This window comes from Doryrhamphus excisus, linkage group LG8, assembly GCF_037039965.1.
Source record: "Doryrhamphus excisus strain RoL-2023G ecotype Guam linkage group LG8, RoL_Dexc_Guam_v1.1, whole genome shotgun sequence".
Classification (NCBI taxonomy): Eukaryota; Metazoa; Chordata; class Actinopteri; order Syngnathiformes; family Syngnathidae; genus Doryrhamphus; species Doryrhamphus excisus.
In genome coordinates, this window is record NC_136364.1 from 4,616,486 (window position 1) to 4,628,528 (window position 12,043).

The 12,043-nt window shown below is 40.6% G+C and overlaps 1 protein-coding gene across 10 annotated transcripts in view; it reads right to left on the reverse strand.

Annotated features, from left to right (window-relative positions):
- The window catches only part of robo2 (roundabout, axon guidance receptor, homolog 2 (Drosophila)), a 382,012-nt gene that overhangs the window by 206,221 nt on the left and 163,748 nt on the right, over window positions 1-12,043 (reverse strand). For all 10 annotated transcript variants that reach the window (XM_078792663.1, XM_078792656.1, XM_078792661.1 and 7 more), the window contains exon 2: window positions 4,943-5,269. In XM_078792663.1, the coding sequence (XP_078648789.1) occupies window positions 4,943-5,269 (327 nt within the window). The remainder of the gene's footprint in view (window positions 1-4,942; window positions 5,270-12,043) is intronic.

Genomic DNA, 12,043 nt, shown 5'->3' on the forward strand with positions numbered 1-12,043 from the left:
AGAAGCTAACCACGATTGAAACAAAAACAAAAAAACTATGTAATAGGTTTCATTGTAATCTCAATGATGCGCATAGTGATGCAACACAGCCACCATTATTTTGCTGATGCTCGTTCAGGGTTCAGGTCAAAGCAATAGTAGCAACTGCAGTTTTAATTTCACCCCCCCAAGCATGTGACTATATTGCATCCACATTTCTGCAACATGCATGTTGTGGCAGGTGAGGCTGTGATCATCTGCAATTAGACAACAGCAGGCTGCGTGCTGCTTACTGTGCGCAAGGATGAAGTCAACCGAGTGTGAGAGTGTGAATCCCAACCGATAGCAACACTTCTTCCTCGGAGGTCAACAAGCTCCAGCTGCACGGACACAGAGCTGACACATCGAATCACGGATTTATCCTCGCTTTACACCCGTGGAGTGATCACTATATCTGGAGACCACATTCGCAGCTATTCTGCACTTTTTAGCAAGAAATGCATCTTATTTGTTGGGTTGGATTATCACCATGGTTAAAATGGAGGATTTGTCAATAAAGTTTAGTACGTGGCCCACCCATTAAGTTACCAAGACCGTGTTAGTGCATGTGTTTTGTGACTGTTGAGGGTACAGTACATTTGAATACAAACAAGACCGCAACCACCTTAACTGTAGCATCCATCATTAACGTGCAGCAATGATTGCTGCTTCTGTCTTCATTATGTCTCCAGGACTTCCATGCGGCGCTGCTATAAGGTTGTTTTGTGTGTCGATGGTGAACTCGCCGCAGTCTCGTTCCTGAAATGGCATAATGAGCCCAGATGAGCTTGTAAAAAAGACTCCCCACCTGCTCCGCTACTCCCGGGCCGCACTGTTTATTAGCTCGCTGCTCCTCACCATCATATCCGCCTCCTCCTTATCGGTTTACCTTGCGCTCCTATTTTCCTGCTAATTACTTTGTTGTTCAGCCTACATATCTCCTTAATTGGAGAACAGGTGCAACAGAGGGCCTTTTTAAAAAAGTCACGTCGATCCCTATTGTAGATTCATTTAGGAAAGAATCTTTTTCATTTGCATTTTTAAAGGTTGTAGAACTTCCTACACACAAAACACACGCATGTCAGACAGCAGAAGCTACAGAAACAATTAAAAGCGCAACTGTTTGCCCTTATCTGCTTGTACGTCCAGCTCTCGGCGCAGGGGTGCACGCCGCTTTACCTGAAGAGATGTAGCCAATTAACATGTTACCGCGGGATGTGTAGCCCCAGGTACGCACTGTCACACTTTTACATATACGCACATACATGCACGCGTTGATGCGGCGGGCTGGCAATTTATTCAGCAGCGATGCGGCTAACGCTGCTGACAACAGGCTTCACAATGATTTATGAAGCTGCTCATTGACCCAGTTCATTCGGAGACGAGAAAAGGGGGCACATCCCTTCTTATAAGCTCTGTATCTGTCGCTGGGGTCAGTTTGGGAGAGCTGTGAAATGATAAAGCTGCTCACTCCGTAAAATGTACAATTGTTTTTTGTTTTTTCAAGTGAAAAAAGGTGAATAAAAATGTCTAAAAGCTGGTACATCTCACAGACACGGAGAAGATGAGCAAACCCCTCCACTGCAACTCAAGGCAGCGGTTCTCAATTACTCAATTTAGGATTAGGGTTAGGTTTAAGGCCCAGACTTCCGTCTCCTTTGCCATTTTGTCCAGCTCCTCCCGGCGGATCCCGAAGCGTTAATTTTAATTTTAATTTTAATTTTAATTTTAATTTTAATTTTAATTTTAATTTTAATTTTAATTTTAATTTTAATTTTAATTTTAATTTTAATTTTAATTTTAATTTTAATTTTATTACTTTGTGAAAAGTACAAAAAAAAATGGTTTTTTTGTATAGAGGAACTTGTATCCGATGTATCACTATAAAGGCAATAGAATCAGAACGGTAGGATCTACTATGGCGATCATGAAAAAGTTCTGATTAAATGTAATACAAAAATAATTAAATAAATTAATTAAAATAATTTTAATTTTAATTTTAATTTTAATTTTAATTTTAATTTTAATTTTAATTTTAATTTTAATTTTAATTTTAATTTTAATTTTAATTTTAATTTTAATTTTAAAATATAATCCTACTACCAATATATCTGAACCTAAATAAAAGTAAAATAATGCTGTTTGGTAACAGCAGAAAGGACACGCACCAGCAAATTTAATTAAAATTAAAATTAAAATTAAAATTAAAATTAAAATTAAAATTAAAATTAAAATTAAAATTAAAATTAAAATTAAAATTAAAATTAAAATTAAAATTAAAATTAAAATTGACAGACTAAATTATTATTACTTTGTGCATAAATCTGCAATAGCAAGGGGAATAACATCCATGCTCTCCATCCATTATATCCGCCATCATTGTGTGTACAACATCTAACATTTAAAGCAAACATGAACACACCCTACTACCCCAGTCTGGCTCCTATTAATAATATAACGCAGACATCTCGTAGGCACCCCGTCTTCCACTTCCCCCCCCCTCCACCTTTTAGGGACAGAGCACCCTGCGTGATGTCCAGCGAAACTCTTCACAGCAGACACCGACTTCAATCTGTTTCAGAGCTGCAATTCAATTATCTCCTTGCTCAGCCACTCGTGAACAGAAGAGAGATGCGGGTGAAGGTGTGCTCCATGTAAGGGAGGGAGGGGGGACGGATGGGGGAGGGAACGAGGGACAAGACAGATCATGAACACCAAACCATTTTAGCATGTTCCGGGCTTTAAACGCAGCTTTTTCTTGTGCCGTTTAGCTTCAGCTTTACAATCACTAGAGGGATGTCAGGGCCTGATAAAGATAATCACCACGGTAAGCCAAAGAAGGAGATTAAGAACCCCTCCTCCTTCTTCAGTCACCACAAAGTACACGTCCACTAAACCAAGAAAGCCCCCAAAAAAGCTGCACGTCGCTGCTTTTGGCTCAGGTAACAAAACAAATATCACACAGCGGAACTTCTAACAACGTAAACAGCCCCTAGGTAATTCGATTCAGGAAAATACGCATTTAAAGTTGCACAAAATTTCAAGTCGTGCATCAAACTAGACCTCAGTTCAGCTTGGATGAAAAGATTACCTCAACTAGGGGTGTAAAAAAATATAGTTTCGGCGATATATCGCGATACTTCATTGCATGATACTGTATCGAAATGTATTAAAAAGTATGATATGGATATTTTTAGACATTTATCATAGACTGTATATGGTATTTATTCAAGTGCAGACACGGCAAAGGTTGATTTCTGATTTGAATTGAAACCTCCGATGGTTAGGTGGCAGCACTTACGTAGTCAATTAGGCAAGGACACAATTAGATTTCTACACAAAGTAGCACTACACAAAGTGCAGAAATTGACAAAACCCATGCCGTTTGTAAAATGTGTCGTGTTTCCCAAATAAAGTATTCGGGAAATTTGGGAGTCCATTTATCGAGACACCATGAGGACTTGGCGCTAGCAAGCAATGCCAAGGTCCTTTTGTATACTACAAAAGTAGTACTGTGATATTGCAGGTATTTTGTTTTTCAAATTGATATGACTATTTTGTTAAATAATGGTTATTTCAAGCATCCTAAAAGGACTTTTTTACTTAAGTCAGGGACTGTAAACATGCATTTTTTCACTGCTAATAGAATGTGAACATTTGAGCAGGATTTTGAAACATAATTAAATGTATTTGTTTTTTATGCTTTGTTTTTTTTTGTAAATTTGAAGCTGGATGTCAAAGCTTTATTTATCCAAATGCTACACGTACAAGTTTGTGATACAGCCTAACATACTGTTTTAATGGAATAAAAATGTGTTTAGTAAGTGCATATTGCTGGTGTAATTCAGTTTTTCCAGGAAATAATCTTTAACTACAAGAAAAACAAAAAAATCGCCTTGTTAGTATCGTGATACGTATCGTATCGCCAGATTGTTGCCAATACACACCCCTAGCCGTCATCAACAATTACACTCAAAGCGGCAACTGTTTATCAACGTTAAGCCAAAGGGTTTTACATTTTGGTTTTTACTTTTACAAAAAAGGGGGGATGTGAACGCAGCACGAAAACACTGAAAATAATCCACTGACTTAGTCCATGTATTTTTTATGAATTTTCATTTAGAGCCGGAGAGCCCCTCTTACAGCGATCGATAGATCAAGCTGCTGTCGCGGACTTTGCACATGGGGAGTGGGGTAAAGTAGGGGGCTTCTTGTTAGACCCGTGGGGGGGGGGGGCTTGATGAAAAGGTGGACACCACCCCCCACTATATTCTCCAGCACATAAGGCAATTTCCTACACATCACAAGGCAACAATAACTGGGAAATGCTGTTAAAGGTAAATGGAAGATGTACTCCTGGGCGGTGAAAGGAGTTGTTTGTACAGTCATTCACAGCCAACCAGCAGCAGATAAAAAAAACAAGTATTGTATAGGAATTAAGTATCAAGTACAAAGTACCTCCAGAACTCTAAGTCCAACGTCTCTGAGCTCTGTTGGAAGTCCAACCCAAGCTCTTCTTCAAAGGTAATTTGATCATGGGATCAGATTTGGCCTGCCACGTCCCTCAGACACAACCCAGGAAAGCGGTGTAAAATATCCATTAGAACTTTGAACCCCTAGCTGTCACTCTTCCGCCGTCAATAGTGGATTTACGTTCAGTTCTGTGACCTGCATGAAAAACTCCCCCATGTTTTAACGATGTCAACATATATTATGCCAGGTCAACATTGGGCTGTAGTTTGGTTGTCTGGTGTTGCACCAAAAAAAAAATAATAATAATAATCACTCCAAACCCTGCAAATATGTCTCAATAATCATCATTCTCCGAAATAGCGGAAAAGTTCACAAGTAAATCCAGTTTCCATCTACCGGACAGCAATCATTCCGCCAAATTTAGCGAGAAACACAAGGAGATTGGACTCACATGCTACTTCCAGCGAGGCGTTGCGGCTGACCGCTTCGCCCAGGTAGTTACGGGCGACGCACACATACGCCCCCTCGTCCGGCTTGCTCCGCCGCCCGTGCACGATACGCAGGAAGAAGAGCGATCCGCTGGGCAGCAACATGCGATGGGAGCGAGGGTCGTCTTTGTCCGTTTCCACCCGCTCGCCATCTTTGTACCACTCCACCGTTGGGGTCGGACGGCCCTCGGCTTTGCAGTTGAGGGTGGCCGGCTCGCCTTTGGAGACGATCAGGTCAGAGGGGTGCTCCACGATGCGGGGCGGCGAGTCTTCCTGGCGCAGACGAGATCCTGGAGGAAGGAGAGTACATTTAACTAATTTATATCAGAATATCATGTATATCAGTGTCTGATATAATTGATCCTAAATTCATTTATCTGTTCCTTAATGAAAACCACAGTGACTGATATAAACGCTATGGTTAGGATTGAATAAGCTCTGTTTCTTCCTACTCCTTTCAGAGATGATTAAGTGTTTTTGTTGACATTTTGCCAGGCGTAGGAACTGTTTTTGCGGTTGCCAACTATAACAACCACGACTAACTAACAAACCAGCACTTTGCCTTGGGTTAGACAAATGTATAAAACCCATAGTAGATCCTTTAATCACCATTTGAACCCAGACAAAAAGCAACCATCTGCTCTTCTCCACGGTACAAGCGCAAGCTTGTGGGTAATTGGACCCAAGGGTGACCAGTGAACAGAGGCATAAAAACTAGCCCACATCGCCTGCTATACACAAAAGAAATTATATATTTCACGTGGGGTGCAAACAAGTAAAAAACTGTTGAGTCCACTGTTGTGGAAATCTGCGTGTGATGAGAATATTTATGCTGGGGTCTCGCCGCGTGTCAAACGCTAATCCCTCGGGGCTGCGAACCTTGCCCTACTCCCATTTTTATGAGGGCTGGCAGTGGGTGAGCTCTGGGAGTCTGGCAGCTAAGATAATGCTCCCCGAGTCTGAGTCCCGCATGTGTATGTGTATGTGTGTGTGTGTCCACTTCCTGTGACTCTGCTGTAGATGCTGAAAGGCACACATGTTTAAATCTTTGACGCCCTGGGAGCCATGCAACAATCAAAGACACGGGTACACCATCAAACAACCCAAGAGTAAAGGTTTCAAACTCTGACAATAGTCTGATTTAGTTGGCGGCCAAATGTTAACCGAGTCTTTGAAATGAGTTGTTGCATCTGTGCATGTCATTGAGCCAAGTTGATGACTGTGCCCTTCCCTGAGGCACTGCACCGGGCTAATAGGATGCAGTGTACCACGTAGACCATTGTGCCTACGTAAGGGCTAATCTGAGAATGGAAGGCCGGCGCTTTGTTTAGCTGGGTATGCACATGTTCCCCCAACCCCATCCACTTAAATCTCCCTGGGGAAGCATGCAGGGGGCAAGCCGTCGTCTTCAACCATCGTTTCTGTCCGGGAGTCTGAGGGCAAATGAGAAGCACAATGGCTGCTTCAGCGCACATTAGGGTGCATCAAAAAACACAATTATTGAATTTTGATATGGCTGGGTACTAAAAGTGTTCCAATATATGTAGAAACAACACATACAAAATATTTTTCCAATACATGAATATTTAGGGGTGCCACCATACATTTTTGTGGAATAAAGTGGTGAACAGTTCAATGGTCGCCATGGAGATTTGAGGTGATCTTTATGTTTTTGTTGATATTTATACTCCTATTACATATTACTAGCAAATTTGTGGTTTTGTCTTTGTAATTGAATGAATGATTTGTAGTCATATTTATAGGTATTTAGTGCTCATTGCCTCTACTGTAGCTAACATTAGCTAGCTACAGTTTGCTAATGACAGTTAGCTAGTTAAGCATAACATCAACAACAGTAATATAGAGTAGACAGTATTACTGATGCCTCATATTTATTGAGAATAGTACTGTAGTCCTACATAATGTGATATACACTTGTCCATTTATTATTTTAGTCACTGTTTAGTGCTCATAGCCTCTACTGTAGCTAACATTAGCTAGCTACAGTTTGCTAATGAGTTAGCTAATAGCTGAGCAAGCATAACATCAATAACAGTAATATAGAGTAGACAGTATTACTGATGCTTCATATTTATTGAGTGTAGTACTGTAGTCCTACATAATGTGATATACACTTGTCCACGTATTATTTTAGGCACTGTTTAGTGCTCATAGCCTCTACTGTAGCTAACATTAGCTAGCTACAGTTTGCTAATGACAGTTAGCTAATAGCTGAGCAAGCATAACATCAACAACAGTAATATAGAGTAGACAGTATTACTGATGTTTCATATTTATTGAGAGTAGTACTGTAGTCCTACATAATGTGATATACACTTGTCCATGTATTATTTTAGGCACTGTCCAGCACAACCCACCAGCTCTCTCCAGGGCCCCCATTGTAGTCAACATTTCCAGGTCAACTTTTTGGCAATTAGAACTAGAAATTGTACATTTTCCGAAATTTTACAAAGGTTTATGTGTGAGGTGGCACCCCTAAATCTCAATGGATTTCCTCAAAACTTTGCAAAAGACATTTTTATGTTCATTAGAAAAAAATGGAATGCCAGCCAAATTGATATGATGAATTTAAAATTTCCTGTTCAAATTTGATGCACCCTAGCGCACATGCACAATGTAATCAACGAAGGTGGTTTGGGTCCTCTGAGGAAAATACACCATTAGATTTAGGATGCAAGTGAGGTGAGATTTTGGGTTTGTCTAAAAAGGGGGGTCTGGCATCAGACAGTGGCATATTGACCAGGGAACAGAAGGTAGCCTGTACTCCCTTCTGCCTAATTTGTGCTAATTCCTCCTATTTCCCTGCCATTGATTGGCAATCAGGCCTGGTATCTTGCTAAATGGGCCTGCAGACAGGACTTGTAGGGGACAAAGGGGCGGTGCTGGTTATATCCTGCTCCCGCAGAGCGTGATTCGAACACCATCAGGTTGGGGAAACTGAGGCGGCACAACTGGCAAAGGGACAAAAACAGGAACCAACATGGAGAATCTTGTCCACGAACATTACTTTTGCATATGTTTTTGTTTGAAACCTAACAGCAACCCCACTCCATACATTTGTCTAGACAAACAACATCAACATCAACTTCATTTGAATGACAGATGCAAAAACAGTCTCACATATTGCCAAGGCGGTTCTCACTTTTTTCCTTTCCATGTATACCATTGCTTTCGGAAAGGTCATTCGGAAAGATTCCATTCGGAAAGAGAAAAACTCCTCATGTAAACGTGGCTAGTGTCTCAGTCAACAAAGTCAAAGTTCATCCACAAAAGTAAAACCCAAGTCAATTGGACTATTTTTGGGGACTGGACGAAGGAAAAACTGGCAATACAGAGTTATTCCAACAAGTGAAAGAAAAACTCGAGGAAGTCGATATCACGTAATGTTGATGTTTACGTTTTACTGGGCATGCCCCATTGACGATTCTGGTTGATTATAGCGGCGCATGTAGACAAGATATTGGAATATTCCTTTCCATGTATACCATTGCTTTCGGAAAGGTCATTCGGAAAGACTCCATTCGGAAAGAGAAAAACTCATGTAAACGTGGCTAGTGTCTCAGTCAACAAAGTCAAAGTTCATCCACAAAAGTAAAACCAATGTCACTTGGACTATTTCTTGGCAGTGGATAATATTCCGTCAACAGCAGTTTTACGTTCTTCATTACACTGGAATGCTCGGAAAAACAGTCGGAACACAATTCAGGGCGCTCACATTAAATGATCTTTTAATGGGATCACTGGTGCTGTGTAATCAAGTGCTCTCTGAGTCGAGGCGAGTGCACTTCACCGGATCTCAAGGCACACACTCTAATCAAAATACTGAGTCCCTGCCCCCCCATCGACACCGCCACCAATGTTTGCAATAGTTTCGGCAGCACTGTGCAGTCATCCACCGGAGCCAAGAGACGAGCAGATAGATAATGAAATCAGAGAAGGGATTACTGAAGCAGAAGCTACCTTTTCCTTTCAGACTACTTATGTCAGCTTCATTGGGATCTGTTGTTAGGTTCCCAGAAAATGGCATGTTCAAAACAAACAATTTAGCGGTAAATGTAAAAACACAGCCGCCCTCACCCATGTTCCAGTGACCACACACTTTGTTGCCGTCCCTGTCACATATTTATTCATGTGTGCAACAGAAGGTCGAGCCTTTCATGATCTCTTTCTAATTATTTTCATTAGCTCCCAAGAGAAATTTGAGCCCACCAAGCAAATCAATATGAGGGTTGGTCCCAGGCAGGGCATAAAAAAGGGAAGGGCTCCCTGAAGAGACATTTGTTATTCCACCAGCGTGCTGATCACAGGTAACCAGTAGAAACCAGTAGTATAGCAGTACATGGATTCGTTATTTCATTTGTCATTATGGATCTTTTGGTACGCTACACTTCCGACATTGTAGACCGTTAGCCTAGTGCTGCCACTCACAACATATTCCCTACTTGTGACTCATTTTTTTCAGTAGTCGACCAATGTTCCTGCTGCGGTAACCTTATAGCGTCATTTCTGATTTTTGGACATGAGTGTTCATATAGCCACGTATACATGGACCCAATTATTCCAATTCAATTCGGGTTATTTGCTCAAACGGAAAGAATGTAACCTTTGTATACACCTCATTCCGAAAAAGTGCCAATCCGAATGAATATATAATGGGATTCACAGATGTGGAATATTCCTTTCCCCAGTCCGATTGAGGTTTCTTGTACCCGCTCAAACGGAAAGTTGTCAGACTGCGTTCTTCTTCATGGTGTTTTTCTTCTTCTGTTGTTTATTGGCGGTTGGCAAGCAGCTTTGGTGTGCATTAGCGCCATCTGTGGAACAGAATCTAAACCCTTCTATACGCCATTCACAAGTCCACTTTTATTAAAAAAGAAAATCGATATAAAACAATTATTAGCAAGATTGAACTTTATCTTTTCCTGTTCCCGGGTGTGTTCTTTCAGCGAATGCTGAGATATGACGTAACACGCAGCTCCAGACGTTCTTTGATAAAAAAAGGAGGCGAGCAATCGGCACTGGACTGCTAAGGAAAGTTTGTTTTTGATTCAAACTAAATTTCAAGACTGGACGAAGGAAAAATTGGCAATACGGAGTTATTCCAACAAGTGAAAGAAAAATTTGAGGAAGTCGGTATCACGTGATGTTGGTGTTTATGTTTTACTGGGCATGCCCCATTGACTATTCTGGTTGATTATAGCGGCGCATGTAGACACGCGATTGGAATATTCCTTTCCATGTATACCATTGCTTTCGGAAAGATCATTCGGAAAGATTCCATTGGCAAAGAGAAAAACTCCTCATGTAAATGTGGCTTATGTTGTGTTTTGTATTATTTCTCTCCTATTCACACCTCACACTCCACTTCTGTCCAAGTGTACCAAGCGCTTGACTTATTCTTTTTTATTTTTGCTACTTTACATTCCATGGCTTCATGTCTCCGCCTGTTCTCTCTTACTCGGTGTGTGTGTGGCGTGTTTACTGTCGCTATTCCTTGTCCTCCAGTGATAATAATACTTTATTTATATCATTTATTTGCCGCAGGATTAATAACTTCTAAGAGCGACTCTGTACAGTGGAAGGACATACTTTGTCTGTGCTAGGTTGACGATGCAGCCTGTTGCAGCTTGTCACTCTCAAAGTTGCGGGGCGGAGGTGCGGAAAAAAATTGGCGGTTGCGCTTGTCTGCGTAATTACACTTTCTATGCTGTAACTATTATATATTAGTTCTTTAAAAACAATTTGAGGAATTACAAGCTGGTAATTACATGCTAGTTTTGTATGGATCATTTTACAAATCATGAAATACACAGTGACCCATGAGCTGGAAACCTCATATTACAAATATACAACGAAGGTCAGTCAGGATAATTCATAATGCAGCCTCCCGAGAACATACTAACTCCTTATTTCTAAAATCACAAATACTTCAACTTGCTGATATAGTTCATCTTCAAACAGCTAAAATAATGCATAAGGCTAAAAATAAGCAATTAGCTAAAAATGTCATCCAATACTTCTCTACAAGAGAGGAGAAATATGATGATGAAAAAAACAATAAAAAAATAAAAAAAACAAAAAGATTTAAAAAATAAAAAATAAACAAATGCAAAAAATAAATAAATAAATAAAAATAAAAAAACTTAAAAAACTTAAAAAACTTAAAAAAATTAAAAAAATTAAAAAAATTAAAAAAATTTAAAAAAATTTAAAAATTGTAACAGTTGTAACAGTTGTAACAGTAACAGTTACTGATTGTAAAAGTACCACATAGAGGGGTAGGATTTGGACATGTGGAACTGGGAACTGATTATGGGATGCACTCAATTGTAATCTGATGCATGTTCAAATTACCATTACCTTAAAACCAATGTACATAGGTACATACAGAACTGTGATTATGGTACATCGCTACAACGCCTGAAACCCAGGCACAAAATACAGGTTAAGGGGTGATGGAGATGCTGAAAATGAATGCAAATGAAAATCCAGCAAGAATATACACATTCTACTGGGAAAACTACAAGAAATGGGGACAGCTCTACACACTGCCTTATTCCAATATGTCTGTCTGGTTCACTCCTCTGTCACACACTATCATCGCCGTGAGGGTGACAGATTCATATCCGTCACGTCATCACAGGTGATGTGGTCGATGGCGATGGAATGATGTTCTTGGTCATGCATGACTCTGCACTGGATCACCCGCCATGACGCTTGAACGTGCCTGGATGCACACCTGAGATTCATCTCCTGTCTTTTCTGTCAAGCGGTAGTCACACGGCACGGACAACCTGCAGGGATCCATCACTGGTTAAGGCCATGGAGACTCCGATGCTGAGCTCCCTTCCTTGATGGGCTTTGTTCTACTTCACTGCTCCGCATACTAACCCCCCCACCACCTTGAACCGGGTCTTCTCTAAAAAGATCTATACAGTACAGTGAAAGCAAACACGGGGTAATTCTAGAAGCTACACTCGCTGCATCCTGCTCACCCTTCTAACAACTAGCAGATAGAATTGCGCTCATCTGGTGTATTTCTG